This window comes from Triticum dicoccoides, chromosome 2A, assembly GCF_002162155.2.
Source record: "Triticum dicoccoides isolate Atlit2015 ecotype Zavitan chromosome 2A, WEW_v2.0, whole genome shotgun sequence".
NCBI lineage: Eukaryota > Viridiplantae > Streptophyta > Magnoliopsida > Poales > Poaceae > Triticum > Triticum dicoccoides.
Window position 1 is genome coordinate 547366997 of NC_041382.1, and position 22504 is coordinate 547389500.

General features: G+C 43.8%; 2 protein-coding genes across 2 annotated transcripts; both read left to right on the plus strand.

The window, feature by feature from the left end:
- The first annotated feature begins 7779 nt into the window (after window positions 1-7779).
- LOC119355308 lies at window positions 7780-10889 on the plus strand. Its single transcript, XM_037622097.1, has 7 exons — window positions 7780-8013; window positions 8150-8291; window positions 8413-8514; window positions 8932-9047; window positions 9438-9700; window positions 9797-9887; window positions 9970-10889. Exons 1-7 carry the CDS (start codon window positions 7900-7902, stop codon window positions 10342-10344), a joined length of 1203 nt encoding a protein of 400 aa, XP_037477994.1. The 5' UTR covers window positions 7780-7899; the 3' UTR covers window positions 10345-10889.
- A 528-nt stretch (window positions 10890-11417) lies between these two features.
- On the plus strand, window positions 11418-15581 carry LOC119355309. Its single transcript, XM_037622098.1, has 5 exons — window positions 11418-11743; window positions 11856-11933; window positions 12019-12086; window positions 14853-15046; window positions 15306-15581. Exons 1-5 carry the CDS (start codon window positions 11565-11567, stop codon window positions 15426-15428), a joined length of 642 nt encoding a protein of 213 aa, XP_037477995.1. The 5' UTR covers window positions 11418-11564; the 3' UTR covers window positions 15429-15581.
- Window positions 15582-22504: the final 6923 nt, after the last annotated feature.

A 22504-nucleotide genomic window follows, 5' to 3' on the forward strand; every position in this document is an offset into this window, starting at 1 on the left:
CTGACTCTTGTGTATTCGAGCTTATGTATTCGAGCCCTCGAGGCCCCTAGCTTGTAATATAAAGCTTATATTATTTTAATTTGTGTCTAGAGTTGTGTTGTGATATCTTCCCGTGAGTCCTTGATCTTGATCGTACACATTTGCGTGTATGATTAGTGTACGATTGAATCAAGGACGTCACACCGGCGGAGCTCCGGGAAAGGCGCCAAGATGGGATCTCTTGGGTACAGAAGGTTGCGGCGGTGGAAATAGGGTTTTGTGTTGCTCTTGGATGTTTTCTGGGTATATGAGTATATATATGCGGAAGAAGTAGGTCGGTTGAGCCACGAGGGGCCCACTAGGGGGGAGGGCGCCACTAGTAGAAAAAGGACCTATGTTGAGACACATTAGTCCCGGTTGGATTTTGGTCCGGTACTAAAGGTACCATTAGTGTCGGTTCAAACGGCTATGCATTAATGCCGGTTCGTGTTGAACCTTTAGTACCGGTTTGTGGCACGAATGGTACTAAAGGGGTGATGGCAGGCTGGCATCAGGCCGAGGCCCCACGATCACCTTTAGTCCCGGTTCGTGGCACAAACTGGTACTAAAGAGCTAACCTTTAGTACCGGTTCGTGCCACGAACCAGGACTAAAGGGGTCTGACCTATAGTCCCGGTTGAAGACACAAACCGGGACTATAGGGCAATTTTCAAACTCTACACCCCCTATATATCGCCATTTCAGTTTTGAAAAAAACAAAAGAAAATGATAAAAAATTCAAAAAATAAAATTCTTCGAGATGTAGTTATATTACTACATCTACTAGTTAGGAAAATTAAAAACTCAAATTTGGACATGTTTTGCAAAAAAGTGTTATGAAAAAGTAAAACGGCTATAACTTTTGCATACGATGTCGGAAAAAAACATATAATTATCAAAATGTTCAACACGAAAATCCGCATCCGATTTTGACAGCCTAAGGCTTGTTTGCAATTTTTTAGAAACTTCAAATTCCAAAAGGAAAAAAAGATATGCTCAAATTTCAGTTTTTTAAAATTTTGGTTAAATCTGGTCAAACTATGGTCAAACTACTTACTCAAGAAGTATTAATGTTACTACATAATTATTCAAGAATATTAGTGTTGCTAATATAATTATTTCAATTTTTTGAATTTTGGTCAAATCTGGTCAAATTACGGTCAAACTATGGTCAACCTTATTCAAGAAAAATTAGTGTTACTAAATAATTACTGTTTTTTAGAATAATAGTTTCAAACTCAAGCGGTGAAACGTGTAACCTAATGCTCAAGCTAAACTGCTGAGGGTTAATAGGATTGACAGCTTACATTTGTGAGGAAAATAACAAGTTGAAAATCATCGTAACAAGAAAATAAAGTTTCTACGATCTGATCGTGGAGGAGAATATTTGAGTTATGAGTTTGGTGTACATTTGAAGCAACGGAATAGTTTCGCAACTCACGCCACCCGGAACACCACAGCGTAATGGTGTGTCCGAACGTCGTAATCGTACTTTACTGGATATGGTGCGATCTATGATGTCTCTTACTGATTTACCGCTATCGTTTTGGGGATACGCTCTAGAGACGGCCGCATTCACGTTAAATAGGGCACCATCAAAATCCGTTGAGACGACGCCTTATGAACTATGGTTTGGCAAGAAACCAAAGTTGTCGTTTCTGAAAGTTTGGGGCTGCGATGCTTATGTGAAAAAGCTTCAACCTGATAAGCTCGAACCCAAATCGGAGAAATGTGTCTTCATAGGATATCCAAAGGAAACTATTGGATACACCTTCTATCACAGATCCGAAGGCAAGACTTTTGTTGCTAAATTCGGAAACTTTCTGGAGAAGGAGTTTCTCTCGAAAGAAGTGAGTGGGAGGAAAGTAGAACTTGATGAGGTAACTGTACCTGCTCCCTTATTGGAATGTAGTACATCACAGAAAACTGTTTCAGTGACACCTACACCAGCTAGTGAGGAAGCTAATGATGATGATCATGAAACTTTAGATCAAGATACTACTGAACCTCGTAGATCAACCAGAGTGAGATCCGCGCCAGAGTGGTACGGTAATCCTGTTCTGAAAGTCATGCTACTAGATCATGATGAACCTACGAACTATGAAGAAGCGATGGTGAGCCCAGATTCCGCAAAATGGCTTGAAGCCATGAAATCTGAGATGGGATCCATGTATGAGAACAAAGTATGGACTTTGGTTGACTTGCCCGATGATCGGCAAGCAATTGAGAATAAATGGATCTTCAAGAAGAAGATTGACGCTGACGGTAATATTACTGTCTACAAAGCTCGACTTGTCGCAAAAGGTTTTCGGCAAGTTCAAGGGATTGACTACGACGAGACCTTCTCACCCGTAGCGATGCTTAAGTCTGTCCGAATCATGTTAGCAATTGCCGCATTTTATGATTATGAAATTTGGCAGATGGATGTCAAAACTGCATTTCTGAATGGATTTCTGGAAGAAGAGTTGTATATGATGAAACCAGAAGGTTTTGTCGATCCAAAGGGAGCTAACAAAGTGTGCAAGCTCCAGCGATCCATTTATGGACTGGTGCAAGCCTCTCGGAGTTGGAATAAACGCTTTGATAGTGTGATCAAAGCATTTGGTTTTATACAGACTTTTGGAGAAGCCTGTATTTACAAGAAAGTGAGTGGGAGCTCTGTAGCATTTCTGATATTATATGTGGATGACATTACTGATTGGAAATGATATAGAATTTCTGGATAGCATACAGGGATACTTGAATAAGAGTTTTTCAATGAAAGACCTCGGTGAAGCTGCTTACATATTAGGCATTAAGATCTATAGAGATAGATCAAGACGCTTAATTGGACTTTCACAAAGCACATACCTTGACAAAGTTTTGAAAAAGTTCAAAATGGATCAAGCAAAGAAAGGGTTCTTGCCTGTGTTACAAGGTGTGAAATTGAGTAAGACTCAAAGCCCGACCACTGCAGAAGATAGAGAGAAAATGAAAGATGTTCCCTATGCTTCAGCCATAGGCTCTATCATGTATGCAATGCTGTGTACCAGACCTCATGTGTGCCTTGCTATAAGTCTAGCAGGGAGGTACCTAAGTAATCCAGGAGTGGATCACTGGACAACGGTCAAGAACATCCTGAAATACCTGAAAAGGACTAAGGATATGTTTCTCATATATGGAGGTGACAAATAGCTCATCGTAAAAGGTTACGTTGATGCAAGCTTTGACACTGATCCGGACGATTCTAAATCGCAAACCGGATACGTGTTTACATTAAACGGTGGAGCTGTCAGTTGGTGCAGTTCTAAACAAAGCGTCGTAGCAAGATCTACATGTGAAGCGGAGTACATAGCTGCTTCGGAAGCAGCAAATGAAGGAGTCTGGATGAAGGAGTTCATATCCAATCTAGGTGTCATACCTAGTGCATCGGGTCCAATGAAAATCTTTTGTGACAATACTGGTGCAATTGCCTTGGCAAAGGAATCTAGATTTCACAAGAGAACCAAGCACATCAAGAGACGCTTCAATTCCATCCGGGATCCAGTCCAGGTGGGAGACATAGAGATTTGCAAGATACATACGGATCTGAATGTTGCAGACCCATTGACTAAGCCTCTTCCACGAGCAAAACATGATCAACACCAAGACTCCATGGGTGTTAGAATCATTACCATGTAATCTAGATTATTGACTCTAGTGCAAGTGGGAGACTGAAGGAAATATGCCCTAGAGGCAATAATAAAGTTATTATTTATTTCCTTATATCATGATAAATGTTTATTATTCATGCTAGAATTGTATTAACCGGAAACATAATACATGTGTGAATACATAGACAAACAAAGTGTCACTGGTATGCCTCTACTTGACTAGCTCGTTAATCAAAGATGGTTATGTTTCCTAACCATAGACAAAGAAGTTGTTATTTGATTAACGGGATCACATCATTAGTTGAATGATCTGATTGACATGACCCATTCCATTAGCTTAGCACCCGATCGTTTAGTATGTTGCTATTGCTTTCTTCATGACTTATACATGTTCCTATGACTATGAGATTACGCAACTCCCGTTTGCCGAAGGAACACTTTGTGTGCTACCAAACGTCACAATGTAACTGGGTGATTATAAAGGAGCTCTACAGGTGTCTCCAAAGGTACATGTTGGGTTGGCGTATTTCGAGATTAGGATTTGTCACTCGATTGTCGGAGAGGTATCTCTGGGCCCTCTCGGTAATGCACATCACATAAGCCTTGCAAGCATTACAACTAATGTGTTAGTTGTGAGATGATGTATTACGGAACGAGTAAAGAGACTTGCCGGTAACGAGATTGAACTAGGTATTGGATACCGACGATCGAATCTCGGGCAAGTAACATACCGATGACGAAGGGAACAACTTATGTTGTTATGCGGTCTGACCGATAAAGATCTTCGTAGAATATGTAGGAGCCAATATGGGCATCCAGGTCCCGCTATTGGTTATTCACCGGAGACGTGTCTCGGTCATGTCTACATTGTTCTCGAACCGTAGGGTCCGCACGCTTAAAGTTACGATTACAGTTATTATGAGTTTATGCATTTTGATGTACCGAAGTTAGTTCGGAGTCCCGGATGTGATCACGGACATGACGAGGAGTCTCGAAATGGTCGAGACATAAAGATTGATATATTGGACGACTATATTCGGACAGCGGAAGTGTTTCGGAGGAGTTTCGGATAAAACCGGAGCACCGGGGGGGTTACCGGAACCCCCAGGGGGGTTAATGGGCCTCATGGGCCCAAAGTGGAGAAGAGGAAGGGGCTGCCAGGGCAGGCCGCGCGCCCCCTCTCCCCCTAGTCCGAATTGGACAAGGAGGGAGGGGCGGCGCCCCCCCTTTCCTTCTCTTCTTCCCTCTCTCCTACTTGGACAAGGAAAGGGAGGGGAGTCCTACTCCCGGTAGGAGTAGGACTCCTCCTGCGCGCCTCCTCTAGGCCGGCCGCACCCCCCCCCCTTGGATCCTTTATATACGGAGGCAGGGGGGCACCCTAGAACACACAAGTTGATCTTCGTGATCGTTCCTTAGCCGTGTGCGGTGCCCCCCTCCACCATATTCCACCTCGGTCATATCGTTGTAGTGCTTAGGCGAAGCCCTGCGTCGGTAGAACATCATCATCGTCACCACGCCGTTGTGCTGACGGAACTCATCCCCGAAGCTTTGCCGGATCGGAGCCCGAGGAGCGTCATCGAGCTGTACGTGTGCTAAGAACTCGGAGGCGCCGGAGTAACGGTGCTTGGATCGGTCGAATCGGGAAGACGTACGACTACTTCCTCTACGTTGTGTCAACGCTTCCGTTGCGATCTACAAGGGTACGTAGATCATACTCCCCCCTCTCGTTGCTATGCATCACCATGATCTTGCGTGTGCGTAGGATTTTTTTTTGAAATTACTACGTTCCCCAACATAACCATGACTATTTCTTTTCGGGAAAGTTCGAGAGGAGAACACGGTTGGGTTATGTTTGAACGTAAGTAGTCCAGAATCACTTATTGATCATTACTAGTTTGCGATCGTTCGCGTAGTTTCTCATCTTACTCTTGTATTCGTGAGTTAGCCACCATACTTTGCTTAGCCGTTGTTGCAACCTCACCACTTATCCTTTCCATACCCATTAAGCTTTGCTAGTCTTGATATCCATGGTAATGGGATTGTTGAGTCCTCGCGGCTCACAGATTACTACAACAACAATTGGAGGTACAGGTAATGCGATGATCTTGACGCGAGAGCGATGTTTACTTGTTTTGGAGTTCTTCTTCTTCTTCGTCGATCTTGAGTTAGGTTCCTGGTCGGCAGCCTGGGCTAGCAGGGTGGATGTCGTTTGAGTTTCTATTTGTGTTCCATCCCTAGTCGGATGTTGTTCTCATGTATGATGTTTGATATATTCATGTGGCATTTGTGTGCCTTTGTATGTATCCCCAACTATTATGTAATGGTATGATGTAAATATGTCCACCTTGCAAAAGCGTGTCAATATGCGGTTCTATCCTTGGTGGGACCTTCGAGTTCCTTTAGGATAGAGTCGCATATTGGACGTGACATGTGTTATGTGTTTGCATTGATTCCTTTAGGATATCTAGTTCTGCAATGAACCTGTCAATGAACATTTGAGTAGTTTGTGGGCTTTGGAATATGCCCTCATAAATTTCCTTTCTCCTCAAAGACCAGATAGCCCGTAACATCACAACTATTCGAATGAACTGCATGTGTGAGAGGGAATCCATCGGCGAAAATAGCGAATGCCTTGCATTGGGTTCTGTCATGGCGACTAGCTGCTAGGATAACTCGCCGTCCACTAGGGCCCAAGTACACCTAGCGACTACACACTCTAGTAGCAAATGCCTCCATGAATCCGGCGAGCCACATAAACCTCAAGAGGTAGAGTTCGTCATGTGGTGATGGGCTCTCACGTCTTCCGTCGGGATTGAGTGCTTCGACAAACACCAAAGGAACATTCTGATTTTAGTAGGAACTTGTGTTTTACATAGTGTCTTACAAGCCTTTTTCTCATTGGTAGTGCTTGATGACCCAACGGTGCCCTCTAGCCAGGCCTCCCACCTCCGTTTAGTCGCCACTAGCATTCTATACACAGACCATACAGAAAATACTCCGCTTCTCTCAAAGTTCCAACCCCATAAATCTTCCATGTTCCTCGTACACAATGGTATCCCCAATATGATTGGTACATCCATTGGCATAACACCTCATGTGCCCGCTGCCTATTCCAAGTTGCGGAAGTAGCATCGATCAAATCGGCAACCAGGGCCGGAGGGTTAGTAACCAAGCATCATAAGGCTTCAACATCTCATCACGCGGTAACCGATTATCCTCTCATATACTTGTTGTATTGCCATTACCAATATTGATCAAACCTTATTTCAGGATATCTCTGCCTTCTATAATAGCTCTTCAAATTTGGCTAGGATGGCTACCTAGATTTGCATGCAATATGGATGAAGATGGAAAATAGATGCTCTTCAACACATGGGCGCTCAAAGATTCTGCTTGTTGCAAAAGTCTTCATGCTTGTCTTTGCCAACACTGCTAGATTAAATAATTCAAAATCTTTGAATCCCAAATCACCATACCTTTCGGTTGCGTCATAACTTTCCAAGATACCCAATGTGGCTTGTGTTGGCCATCCTTGCTTTCCCACCAAAATTTCCTTATCAACATGTTTATGTGCTCACATAGACCTCTAGGCAATTTAAAACATAACATGGAGTAAACTGGTACTGCCTGAGCCACTGCTTTGACAAAAACTTCTTTACCCGCTGTTGACATTGTGCGCTCTATCCAGCCTTGGACCTTACTCCATAACCTATCCTTTAGATATTTAAAGGCCCCATTCTTTGAATTCTCAACATCAGATGGCATACCCAAATATCTCTCATTAAAAGTTTCATTAGGGATGTTTAGCAGTACTTTGATCTCACCTCACACTGCTTCTGGGACACCCTTACTGAAGTATATAGAAGACTTGTCATAATTTATCCGCTGACCCGTGACCAACAACTGGGAAACCTCATTAGCACCCACACCATTCGCCTTGAAAAACAGCAGACCGTCATCTGCAAATAATAAATGTTTTTTTAGAAGATCCTCCACCGTGTCTGTTTTTTTTTTGGAGAATCTCCACTGTATCTATGTGGGCCGGACTTGCGGCGGTTTCGCGAGTGCTATGGGCCTTGTTTCAGAGGCCCAGGAACCTCGCGCGCAAGGAAAACATATTCGCGACCTTTTGGGAGGAGGGAGGCGGACCACCCGACCTCACGCGGCGGCGGCGCCGCCGCTCCCGCCACAGTTCGCTCCGAGGGAAGACCCCACTCTACCCCACCGGCGGCGCGGCTGCGAACCTATAAATGGCAGCAGTCGTGAGCTGGTACGGGCCGCTGATCGACCTGTCGGCGGCCGCCGGCCACGTCGGTGGATTCGTACAGCTCCTGGCGTCCGTTCGCCGTGTCCTTCCCCACCAGGTAACGAGCAATCCTATTTCCTTCCACTTAGTAGAATAATTATCTTCTTCATTGAGGAAAAAAAGAGAGTGATACGATGTCGACGCATCTTTGGTCATGTCGTCCGAGGCTTAGAATCCTGCCTCTGCTTTCCCAGGAACAAAATGCCGCGACCGGAAGGACGTATAACAGAGTTATTCTAGAGGTTGGTGACGACACGAGGTCTAGCTTCTCCGTCTCTCTATGGTCCAACAATACAAGCTCGACCATAATCGCTGGCGATGTTTTACTGTTGCAGAGTAAGGAACTGAGGATCCGAGGGGGTCTCTCTTTTAACCTCAATTTTACCTGTGTAATGCTTTCAGTTGCAATCTACTCTGTAACAACATATGGTGAGACGTTCTCGTTCTTTTGCTTCAGATATTAAGATAGTAGAGTTTAGAAATGGCTTGGAGGGAAGAGCTTCTCAGATGTCTGCAGTCCAAATTTTGATGAACTCTAAAGATTTAGTGCAACCTGAAGGTATGCGTTTGCATTTGTTTTATTCACTGGTGCTCTTTGGTCTTTACTGGCACTGCCCTGGTTGTATTACTTCAAAATGCGGTGACCCAGGAGTAATCACAATAATGTTTTTACCATCTTTACTATTGAGGAAATTGGAAAACATATATTAGACTAACAGTGGTAAGGGCTTTGTTGATGGGAAAAGGTGGCATTATATTTGAACGTTGGCCAGCTCTTGAAATCGAGACGTTTCCAATTAATTGTTCTTTCCATCTTATAAAAATATTCCTCTCTGCATATTTTATCTTGATATTGCTTGTTATGTGGGGCTCATGTTTAGGTTAGCATCTACATTTATTTTCGAGCAGATAATTGTGTCTAGAAGAAAAAGAAACTGTATTATTGGATAACTTAACACATGGGCTCTTTTATTAGGAATTGACGAATTCATAATTAATTGCAAAGTCGGGAATGCTACAAGATCAAAATTAAGAAGAGTGTCAGAGTGGATCGTACACACCAAACGTACTCGTGCGGAAAATCATCAGCAGGTACAAATTTGCCAAGGCAGTGCGATTTCAGTGTGATTTGGATAGGTAGCAATCTACATATCCAATTCTTTCCTTCTGCCCTTACATTCCGCTTAAAGGTTCAAACGACGGATTCTCATTAACATGAGCTTGTTTATAAGATGGTCATAGTAATCCTTTGCATGTCACTCCTGTGTTTTCCCTTCATCTTACATCACAATTACACCTGTTATGTTGATGTTAATAAATGAACGACACAATCAAAGCATTCATGGTTTTACTCCATAAGTTCTCTATCGATAGAAGTAGATCATGATTATTTAACTCGTGTTCTTGGATAACTTATAACATTAACATTTTCTTTTAATAATCTATAATATGTAAGTGATAAAACTCCTATATTGACCGCAGGTGATGTCGAAGAATTGGAAAGAAAGAATGAAAAATGATTCGACAGACCTCTTGTCCATCTCAGAACTACTACCTCAGAGCAAACCATGTAATTTGAATATTTATGCATCTATTGGCAAAATTGTGTTAATGGGTTCTCTTGGCCCTGAAATGAAGGGGCAATTATCAGTCATTGAGAAACATTCCTTGAATGGACATAATGATATTGTCAGAGATTTTATTACTACTGGATGCAAGTTATGTGGTTTACCTCTATACCAAAAGTATGCACATGCATGTCATCTTGTCAACATTTCATCAGTTATATGTCCTAAAATCTATATTGCTCTGCTTGTCATGATTTATAAAACTCTCTGCAGAAATCTTCATGGAGGCAGTACTTATCCAATTGATTGCCCAGATAATCCAAAGTATCTCCATGTTGTTGGCCAGATATATAAACCATTCATGGTAAGAGATCTCCAGCACCCAACCTCAAACAGTTTCTTTTGTTGAAAATAGATTAGTAAAAACACATCTTCGCGATCTGCAGATCTATGTGCAAGACCAAACTGGACAAGTTCCTGTGGTTGTGAAGAATAAAGTTGCAGAGGCTTTATTTTCTAATATTAGCGCAGATGATGTGTCCGAATGCTACAATAGCCGGCACTGCATGCTGGTAGATACTTGTGAATCTGGCAGCTCAAGCACTTCCGGGATGCTAGATGGCACTGGCAAGATAGGCATTGCTAAAAGGAAGAGAACCAAAAGAAAGCTTGATTTTCATCTTATCTGGCCCATTCTTATGAAATGCCTGCTGAACCAAGGCAAGAATAGTCCATTCTGCTTCCAGATTTCAGTCAACCCCGGGAAAAATGTTGAGGATGGACGATTTGAACTGGTTTCTTTGACAATGCCAATACCATGAGATGGGAATTCTTCTTTTACCACATGTGTCGAACCAAACTAATGGTCATTATGTGCTTCTATCTACAAAAAGGGAGCTTTGCTGTTCTGATGGTTTGCACGGTGACATGGCTAGGATGACTGACCAGTATTCTTCAGTTTTAGCACGATTGTGTCACGCTCGCATCTTCCGTGCCGTGCTCAGAAGCTGCAGGTGACAAAGCAGGCAGGGAAGGTTCTCCGTGGTGGCCCAGCGGGGTTAGTGGTTCGGTGTGCCTGGGGTGTAGTGGCCCTATGGGGGGGCTAGGCTAGGTGGCTATCTATGCGTGGCTGTAACCTGAGACAGGCATCAAATGTGTAGACTCTGAATCTCATCTACTGTTCCCTGTCTCTCATTCTTGTTCTCTGCTTTCCCATCCCCTTCTCCTGCGCGCCAAAACACCTAGCCCCGGATCTCTGCATGTGCGATCTGATCTGAGAAAGAGAGGTTCGTCACAGATGAACTTACCAGAAGCTAGACCTGGCTCATTTATAGGCAATAAAATAGCGACAGAGCCAGTTGTAACAGACACGTTAGGAGCGACGCATTATGGTGGTGATGAAGATCTGATCCGGATCAGCTCTGAGAAACATGTTACTCATACAACAGAAGTAGTTTCGGACAAACATGTTAGTAGTTTTGGTCTTTTGTCAATGTTATTACTCTGCCATCAAAGAAAGCTTGGTTTTATCGGAAGTTTTCGTCGGGAAAAAAAAGAAAGGTTGGTTTTCCCCACTTCAGAAAAAGAAGAAGAGTTTCCCTCAAAAAAAAAAGAAAAAAAAAGCAGCTTGGTTTTGCCTCCCCCCTTCGCAAAGAAGGCCTTGCTGACGATTCCGTGATTGCTTTCGCTAGTCTATGGTCACAATTGTTACCTCAAAATAAAATAAAATTGTTAGCTTAATAGCGAGCTCATACAAGAGGGCGTCCATGATAAGAGATGGAGATGAAGTGTCGAGCCGGACTGCGTGCGGCGGTCAGACAACGAGGACAGCATGCAGTTAAATATACGGAGTATCTCCCAGTGATGTGGCATTGGTTGTCACCTTGTCCATTTACTATAAATAAATATGGTCGATATGCACACTGCATTCGTATTTATCGGATCGGATCGGATCGTGCAAGTTATAAAGTATAAACTCATGTACTACTAGTAGCTTCAACGCTCAAGAAAGCCGGCTCCTTTATCCTTTTAGATCCCAGTCATGGCGATCGTCGTTAGCTCCTTGGCCTCCGGATCCTTGCCATGCAGTCCGGAGGTTTCTGGGCGACGACGGAGCTCACTAGTGTCTGCACCGCCTCGTCGCCGGCAAGCCCTCGCCGGCTTGGCGATCAAGTCGCGGGGCATCAACCGTGTCCAGCCGACGACCAGAGGAGCAACACGGTGAGTGTACTGATGTTCTGATCACCCTGTCTAAGCTTCCTACTAGCTTGTATGTTGATGGCAGTATCTTACAAGATTGTTACATACGTAACATTTGACCTATTTTGTTCAGGATCCCCGCAGCCGCAGCTGGTCCAAGCTCCGGAGACCGAGCAGGAGGAAACTTCCCAGTTCCCAACGTGCCTTCATGGTGAGTACAAAAGTGTTAACATGCACTGTATTTCTGAATCTGCTGTCGATTTCCTTCACACATTGACGAGCTACGAGCTTCTCAGGGTGAAGATGCTCGTCGGTGTCTTCTTTGCCGCAGTACCTCTTTACAGACAGATGAGAGCCCTGGAAGGTAAATACAAATCCACTTATGGGCTACTACCTTTTCCATTAGTTCCATAACAGAAATAACATAGCATTGGATAATCACCTCTTAGAGGTCCTTTGTCCTTTTATTTTGCTTTGTACATATACTGTTTTATATTATTATAATGAAAATTACTGTAGAACAATTGTTCTATGGTTTCGGCTTAAAAAAACAGAAATAACATAGTCCCAGAAGATAGAAAAAGAGGCAGAGTGCCAAAACATGATATAGTACCAGCTACTACCGTCCAGAGCGGCTAATAAGAGCAACACAGCCGAAAAGGATATGCGAATCGGGTACTGATACAGTACCAGGTACTCCACTACCGTACCGTCCAGAGAGGCTAAGGGCCCTAGGCATCGCGCGCCTTCTGCACCACATTCGGCACCCATCAGGATTCATTTTTGACCCTCATTCTTCAGTCCTATCCAAGTATTAGATCAGGAGGAGCACATAGACAGCACCATTGTCAAAGGTGAGCAAACCACACAATGCTCCAAACATACCTTGTTCCGACAAGTCCAGATCACCTAGCAAAGGGCCGCGATCACCTCAGGAAGGAAAGCCTGAGGCGAGAGTGGACGATCTGCACACAGGGGCATCTGCACCCGCTTTTTAAAAATATACTTTTTACGTGTTTTGTAATGTTCAAAAATTCTATTAAAAAATATGCACACATGTTGGCAAAGATACGTCCACGGCACAAAATTTTATGTAAAAAATTATTTTTGTTTTGTCTCAGTAAAAAAGATAAATTTTACTGCTTTTAAATAGCGTTTCACGGCACAAAATTTTGTCTTTTTTGCATAGGCTACAAAAAAAGTTGTTTTTCTGTGAAACTTTCTGCACACACATGGAATATGGAGATGTCCGCGTGCACCCTTTTTCAGAATTTTTTGACATTGCAAAATGTATTTTCCAAAATGGGTTCATATGTACCCGGATTCATCCATGCACTTCTCAGCCTGAGGCTAACTATAAAACTGCCAAAAAGAGTTTTCTTTTAGAAAAGGAGGATGACCCCCGGCCTTTGCATCTAGGAAATGCATACGGTCACTTTATTAATTATTCTCGAGGACCTTACAAAGTATTACAACAATATGCTTGAATCCGCCATCTTGACAACATATGCCACTACTCATATCCATATGATGAAGGGGTGCTAGCTGGGCCAAATACCGAGACCACTCACCTAAGCCTATCATCAAAAGCCAGAAGCCCCAGCCGAGCCACATACCGGGTCTGGGGCATAAACTGGTCTGACGCACTCACATGTGTCGTCGCCGCCATCTTCCACAGGTCCGTCTTCAGAGCAGATATTGAGGCTTCTACCTTGTCAGGCCACTCTGCCATCGACGCCACCATGATGCGAGACAACTACCTCCTCCCGCGCGAGTCCATCACCGCGCATCGGGCGCCGAGTGTCCACTGCGCCACGCCGCCGAGATCTGCCGTCATCAATGTGTAGGATGAAGCACCTCCACCAAAAAAGCCGCCCACTGGTCCCTCGATCCCGTGTACGCCTCCAAGAATGATGCTCCCAAGGAGGAAACGACATCAACGCGTCGTCGTCATCCGATCTACTGATCTACGGTTTCCCCCGGAGGTAGCGGATAGAGGTCTGGAGTTTCTCCACGACGATGCCTTCAAGAAGGTAATGACACAAAAGAGTGCCGCCAATGCCGGTCTTGGCATCAAGCCGAGAACGAGGTTTTCACCCGGATCCGCTCGAAGAACCTCCATCAAGCATCGTGTGCACGGGTGGCTGTCGATCTGAGCCGCCGCACATCGAGCAGGCCGCATCGGTCAGATCAGATCTGTTCGGAGGGCAAACCAGGCATGGCGCCGACCCAACCACCAGGCCCTCCATGCCGTCACCGCCGATCCGAGGTCAGATGGTTCGTCGCTGCAGACCCGGCCGCTGCCGCCGAACGCAGCCAAGGTCGCTGCCCGAAGCAGGGCCGGCCGCCGCACCCGCCACCATCGCCACCCTAGGCCGAGGCTGCCGCCGCGCCGCCGCCGGTCAAGGCAGGCCTGCCACGCCATCAAGGCTAGATCGGCCGTGCCACCACACGCCGCGGGGCTCCGCACCGCCCCCATGCTGCAGGAGAGAGGGAAGGCCCCCGCCACCGCCGTCAGCCCCCAGGCTATAGGCCGGCGGCGACGGAGGGAGGGATGGAAGGACGGGGAGCCCCCGGCGGCTAGGGTTGCAATCCCGCCCGAGTCGCCCGAGCGGGGGCGACGCGGGGGGAGCGGGTTGAAACCAGACAGCCCGCACCAGCCAACGCCCGCCCTTATCGTTCTGATTCTGGTCCCATATTAGTGCTCAAGAGTGATCTGATCCCACAACCCTTTCTCACAATGATCACAAAAGCACAAAAGGGAGACCCTAGCCATTTCCTCTTTATAAATTGTTTTTTCGCGAGGACAAAATGTAGATACAATTGCATAGAAATGTTAGAATTTTAAGAGGAATTTTATTCGTTTGGAGATACAAGCCATCATTGTCCTCGCAAACTCATGAAAAGCTTGTCACACAGTAAAAATCGTTAAAAAATGATTTTTTTTCTAACATCAGTACATGTTTATGCCTTTTATGTGCATGAAAATTTTCATGATGAAATGACACATTTTACTTGGAAGAAAAAAATACAGTAACATTGCTCTCAAAATAATACTCCCAAATTATGTCGATCTTAGCGTGCATCTTGATTTTAACTTCACTCCATGTGTGTAAATCACATACAATAGATAAGGTTGAGCAGACGGCAGAAGTAGCAATTGAGGTGGTCGAAAAAGTGGCTGAGGTAGCTGAGAAAATTGCTGACGATGTCTCTGAAGCATTTCCCGGTAATGATAACGTAAAAAAGGCAACATCCAGGATCAAGGCCATCGCAGATGAAATTGAGAAGGACGCGGAGAAAGCCGAGGCCCTAATCGAGAAGGTTAGGTTAACTTCCTACTAATTTATTACTCCCTGATTTTAAGCTCAATGGCATTTTTAATTAGAAAAAGATCAATGGTATTTTTTAAAGGGAAAATCTTAATGCACTACATGGCAACTAATCTCTATTTGGTTCGAGGAAATTAATTAAAATGTGTGGTGCTTACTATGTCAAGATATTTGACCTTTTATGTGTGGAATTACTAACCTTTTTCCCTTTTTTTTGGAAGGACTAACCTTTTTTCCCTAGTTCAACGCAGGTCGATGAGATAGAGAAAGAGATGGATTCCGTAGTGGATTCTGTAATTGAGAAGGTCAAGAAGGAGAGATCATTGAGAAAGAACTCTATGAGAGGAGACGATGGCGATAGGAAACAGAAGTAACACTTACTACTAGTAGGTGTTAACAGAGTATCGAGGCAAAATGCAGATATTACTTTGTACTATTCTTTTCCCTGTTTAAGATGATCACGGATCGGATTCCCTATTCCATTTCATAGAAACCAAACCAATATTGAAGCACAAGGCTACCGCTTATCCGACTTTGAACTATTTTCGCATGTGGTAGCTTTATTGGACCACTTTTAGCCTCCCATTAGGGACGAGATGGTTAGCTGCAATGTCTGTTCTTTGATCAGAAAGTGTTGCATTGAATGATGGTCTTGCATCCATCAAAGCCCGCCGAGGAACAGTCTACACCTGTGTACCAAGAACAATCCATGACATTGTATTATGTGCTTGAATTTTAGTTGGGTCTCTAGCCACTCCTTTGGTAGACATAATGTACCTTACATACTCCTCTTGATCATGTGCAAATGAGTATTTCTCCAGTTTAGCAAACAACTTGTTGATTATAAGTGTTTCAAACATAGTAGATAGATGTTGCATATGTTCTTTTGGAGAAACACTATATATTAATACGTCATCAAAGAAAACAATTACAATTCTTCGTAGATAAGGAGTTAGCACTACATTCATTAAGGACTAAAATGTGACAAGGGTATTTGTGAGCCCAAAAGGGATCACTACATATTCATAATGCCCCACATGAGTAGAAGTGCAGTTTTTGCAACATCCCCGGGTCTCATTTTGATTTGGTGATATCCACTCCTCATTGCTATCTTGGAAAATAATTCTGCTCCTTGCAATTCATCAAGTAAATATTCAACAATTGGGATTGGATACTTGTTTTAAATAATTTGAGAGTTAAGCTCTATATAATCAATGGATAGCCTCCAAGTTTCATCCTTATTTTTTCACTAGCAAAGCAGGGGAAGAATACGGACTGCAACTAAGCTGTATAACACCAATTATCAGGATTTCTTTAATTATTGTTTGCAAAATATCCTTAAGATGGTGTGGCATTCTATATGCTCTCTGAGTTATGATTTTAGTATCAGAATTAAGTGGTATAGCACAGTCACAAGGAGGTGAAAGTTCTGTGAGCTCCTGAAATAAATCATTGTAATAAATCCAATAATTCCTCTATTACTGGTGGAAACTGTTGCTTGAAAGTTGACTCCTCTGAATTCTGATGTAGCAACAATGTACAAAAACAGCCCACATACTGCTTGCTCTAGTGACTTTTCAGGTGTGTTGGTAGCTTGTATTGGAGGGGATAGAGGTATTCACAACAATAGTAATCATTTGTCCCTCCAAGCTTGTGATCTGCGTCACCATTGTTATATTAATTTATTTCCACTGGACTATATCTCTTTAACCAACCAGCTCCCAAAATTATGTCATATCCTTCAGTACTAGAATTCTGAAAGTGTCAATAAAATTCTCTACCTGGATATGATAGTTTCAATTAAAGCAAGTGGATTCACTCCAAAGAACACCTCCACTAGCAACCAATACTTTAATTTTGGCAGTAGAAGCAGGAGAGCAATCTAGCTTGTTTACTACTCCTATTTCCTCTGAAACTTAATGTAAGATGTTCAATTCAAACTGTAAAAACGTCGTACTCCCTCCTTCCATCTATATAGGGCCTAATGTGTTTTTCGATGCTAACTTTGACCAAATGTTAGAGCAACAATATATGACATGCAACTTACACAAAGCATGTCGTCAAATTCGTATGTGAAAGGAGATTTCAATGATATAATTTTCACATTATGTGTGTCATGTATTATTAATCTTGTCAATAGTCAAAGGTCGTCTTGAAAAACGCATTAGGCTCTATATAGATGGAAGGAGGGAGTACATTAAATTAGAGATGTTGCACTTATGGAGAAATAAAAGCAGAAGTACTTCCACTATCAATCAGGGTAGTTGCAATAATATTGCTGATCTGCACATTAATTGTAAACGTATTTTCAGCAGCTCCAATTCCCGTGGCAGCACGCATAGATACTTGTAATACAACTCTTTCATTAGTTGGTGTTGGAATTTTGCTAGTAGGCCTTTGGCCCAAAGCCCAACTAAAATTCTGAAATTCTCTTGGCCCATTCATGCACACATGTGAGTGGAGTGAGTGAGGCTAAAGTTTAGTCCCACCCCGGAAGTTGAGAGAGAGTTGCACCTCTTTATAAGGTGAGCTCTTCTACCACTTGTATGAGCATGAGAAGAGGAGACCTACACGCGCGCTCCTCCTCGTCGCTCACCGCGCCGCAGGTTGCGCCGAGCCGAGGACAGAGCTATGCACGTTGTCTATATTTTTGCTGCTCAGGAAAATTAATGAGTCATTAATTAATAACTAATGGACGCGTTAATTACTGAACCGTTTCCGATTCTTTTGGATCGTGATGACTCGGACGTGAGGACAAAGCTAGTCAGACGGACGTCTACACTAGCCGCCGCCGCTTCGTATGGTTCATCACCACCGTTTCAGATCATTGCGCCGCCAAGCAAGTCTTCTCCATCCCTCCTTTCGGCGTGCACCGGGACAAGGGACAGCAGGCCTCCGGAACCCCGCCTCTCGTGATCCTGTACGAGAGAGGGGCGATCAGATTTTTGGGGAGCGCACTCGCGCGACTGCTGGCAGCGACGACCTCTTCCCCGACCTCGGCAACCTCATCCTCGACGACATGGGCGACAACGTCAACACCGGCGGTGCTGCTCCCGCTGCACCGTATGTGATTCTATCCTTCCTGTTCGAGATCGTGGTAGAATTCATGTTTCTAGTATGTGCCCTAGATGTGATCTGTTCATCTGCTATGCTACTTCACATGATTAGTTTAATCTCTGCTACTGTAGTCATGATTTATCTTCTAATTATTTGGATTAAATCTCATAGTAACTTGCTCATACTTCCAACAATCCAAAAACCTGATTATAGGCAATTTACTCCGAGTGGTTTTGCTGCGCATCTAAAGCGGCCCGCCTTTAAGAGGGCGCAATATAAGAGGTGGCGCACAAGAGCAGTCTACTGGTTTCAGACCATGGGCTGCTATGACGCCACCAAGGGCAAGCCTGAGGGCGATGTTAATCCAGCACAACTAGAAGCTTTTGAGAAGATCGATACTCTCTTTAAAGGCGCTCTTCTGAGTGTTCTGGATGATTCCATTGTGGATTTGTATATGTCGTTTGAAAATGACAAGGACATGTGGGCTGCGCTCGAGGCCAAGTTTGGTTCCTCGAACGCCGGCAACGAGTTGTACGTCATGGAGCAATTCTATGACTACAAGATGACTGATGAGCGCTCTGTTGTACAGCAGGCTCATGAGATACAGTCGCTCGCAAAAGAACTTGAGTACTTCAAGTGTGTGTTGCCAGAAAAATTTGTTGCCGGAGGCATCATTGCCAAACTTCCACCTTCGTGGAACAATTTTGCTACTTCCCTGAAACACAAGAGACAGGAGTTTTCCGTTGCGGATCTCATTGGTAGTCTTGATGTTGAAGAGAAGGCGAGAGCAAAGGACACACGTGCTCGAGTTGCTGAGGGAGCTTCTAGTGCCCACATGGTACAGAAGAAGAACTCCCAGCCCAACAAGTTCAAAAACAATAAGAACCAAACTCAGGACAAAGGCAAGTTCGATACAAAGAACAAGCCATCACATTCTACCAACTTCAAAAAGAATTCTCATAAGAAGGGGAAGGGACTTTGCCATGTCTGCGGTGATCCTAATCACTGGGCTCTGAAGTGTCCTAACCGCTTTGAGGAGCGGGGACATGAGAAGAGCGGCAAGTCTGCTAATGTTGTCATCGGAGATATTGGTATGAAGGAATCGGGGTACGGTATTTTGCCTACCATCCTTTCAGTATTTCAATCCCCTGATTGGTTAATTGACACCGGTGCCAATGTACATGTTTGTGCTGACGCCTCCATGTTTTCTTCTTACCAGGCAATAGGGACTTCACCCGTGCTGATGGGGAACGGGTCACATGCCATCGTTCGAGGTGTTGGTACGGTCGATCTGAAGTTTACTTCGGGGAAGACTGTGCGTCTGAAGAACGCTCATCATGTGCTGTTCATAAATAAAAATCTAGTTAGCGGTTCCCGTTTATGTCGAGATGGTTTTAAGTTGGTTTTCAAATCCAATAAAGTTGTAATTTCTAAGTATGGACAATTTGTTGGAAAAGGCTATGAGAGCGGAGGCTTGTTCCGCCTGTCTTTGTCAGATATTTGCACTAAAGTTACTAATAATGTTTGCCACAACAATGAGTTTGATATTTGGCATTCATGACTTTGTCACATTAACTTTGGTTGCATGACGCGGCTAGCCAATATGAATTTAATTCCAAAAATCTCTACTGTCAAAGGCTCTAAGTGCCAAGTATGTGTGCAATCTAAGCGACCTCGCAAGTCCTATAAGACTGCAGAGGCAAGAGACTTGGCGCCACTAGAACTTATACATTCTGATCTTTGTGAGATGAATGGCGTGTTGACAAAAGGTGGAAAGAGATACTTCATGACGTTGATTGATGACTCCACTAGATATTGTTATGTGTATCTTCTGAAATCAAAAGATGAGGCTTTAACTTTCTTCAAAAACTATAAAGCTGAGGCAGAGAACCAACTTGATCGAAAAATTAAACGGCTTAGGTCTAATCATGGTGGAGAGTATTTTTTCAATGAATTTGATCTGTTTTGTGCGGAACATGTTATAATCCATGAGAGGACGCTTCCCTACTCACCTCAGTCAAATGGGGTAGCCGAAAGAAAGAACCAAACTCTAATTGATATGGTTAACACCATGTTAGACACATCGGGTCTTTCCAAGGAATGGTGGGGGAGGCGCTAATGACTGCGTGTCATGTCCTAAACCGAGTTCCCACAAAGCATAAGACCATGACTCCATTTGAGGAATGGGAAAGGAAAAGATCGAAACTCTCTTACCTACGTACCTGGGGTTGTTTGGCGAAAGTCAATATACCAATTCCCAAGAAGCACAAGCTTGGACCAAAAACCGTGGATTGTGTTCTTCTGGGCTATGCTTTTCATAGCATTGGCTATAGATTTTTGATAATAAAATCAGAGGTATCCAACATGCATGTTGGTACGATTATGGAGTCGAATGATGCAACTTTCTTTGAGGACATATTTCCTATGAAGGATATGTCGAGTTCATCAAATCAGGAGATACCTACTCCATCTAGTGAGGAATTCACTGTAATTCCTGAACCCACTATTGCGACGGAACACGTTGAGAATCCTGTTGAGGGTGACAATGGAACTCCTGTGAGGAGAAAGAGACAGAGGATTGCAAAGTCTTTTGATGATGATTTCATTGTGTACCTTGTGGATGACACACCCATGACTATTTCAGAAGCCTATGCATCTCCTGATGCTGACTACTGGAAGGAAGCTGTTCGTAGCGAGATGGATTCCATCTTAGCTAATGGTACTTGGGAGATCACTGACCGTCCTTATGGGTGCAAACCTGTAGGATGTAAGTGGGTGTTCAAGAAGAATCTTAGACCTGATGGTACGATTGAAAAGTACAAGGCACGACTTGTGGCCAAGGGTTATACCCAGAAAGAAGGTGAAGAATTCTTTGATACTTACTCACCCGTGACTAGACTGACCACAATTCGGGTGCTACTATCACTGGCTGCCTCACATGGTCTTCTCGTTCATCAAATGGACGTTAAGACAACTTTCCTCAATGGAGAGTTGAAGGAGGAAATTTACATGGATCAGCCAGATGGTTTTGTAGTACCTGGCCAGGAAAGAAACGTGTGCAAGTTATTAAAATCTTTATATGGCCTTAAACAAGCTCCTAAGGAGTGGCATGAGAAGTTCGAAAGAACATTAACTGCTACCGGCTTTGTAGTAAACAATGGTGACAAGTGCGTGTACTATCGCTATGGTGGGGGCGAAGGAGTTATTCTTTGTCTGTATGTCGACGACATACTGATCTTTGGAACCAAACTTGATTTAATCAAGGAGGTTAAGAATTTCTTATCTCGCTGTTTTGAGATGAAGGATCTAGGAGTAACTGATGTTATCTTAAACATCAAGCTGTTGAGAGATGAGAATGGTGGGATCACACTGCTTCAGTCTCACTATGTGGAAAAGGTCTTGAGTCGTTTTGGGTATGGCGACTGCACGCCTTCTCCAACTCCATATGATGCTAGTGTGTTGCTTCGAAAGAACCGACGGATTGCTAGAAATCAACTGAGGTATTCTCAGATTGTTGGCTCGCTTATGTATTTGGTGAGTGCCACGAGGCCTGACATCTCTTTTGCTGTGAGCAAGCTGAGTCGGTTTGTGTCAAAACCGAGAGATGATCATTGGCATGCGCTTGAGAGAGTTGTGCGCTATTTGAAAGGCACCGCGAGCTATGGGATTCACTACACCGGGTATCTAAGGGTACTGGAGGGTTATAGTGACTCAAACTGGATATCTGATGCTGATGACATTAAGGCCACAAGTGGTTATGTTTTTACACTTGGTGGTGGCGCTGTTTCATGGAAGTCTTGCAAGCAGGCCATCTTAACGAGGTCAACTATGGAAGCAGAACCCACAGCATTAGACACTGCCACTGTTGAAGCAAAGTGGCTTCGTGAACTCTTGATGGACTTACCTATGGTTGAAAAACCAATACCCCCTATCCTGATGAACTGTGATAATCAAAATGTGATCGTCAAGATAAACAATTCAAAGGACAATTGATGGAGTCCTGGATTAGGGGGTCTCCGGACAGCCGGACTATATCCTTTGGCCAGACTATTGGACTATGAAGATACAAAATTGAAGACTTCGTCTCTTGTCCGGATAGGACTCTACTTGGCGTGGAAGACAAGCTAGGCAATACAGATATGTATATCTCCTCCTTTGTAACCGACCTTGTGTAACCCTAGCCCTTTCCGGTATCTATATAAACCGTACGGTTTTAGTCCGTAGGACAATATACAATCATACCATAGGCTGGCTTCTAGGGTTTAGCCTCTCCGATCTCGTGGTAGATCAACTCTTGTAATACTCATATCATCAAGAATAAATCAAGTAGGACGTAGGGTTTTACCTCCATCAAGAGGGCCCGAACCTGGGTAAAACATCGTGTCCCCTGCCT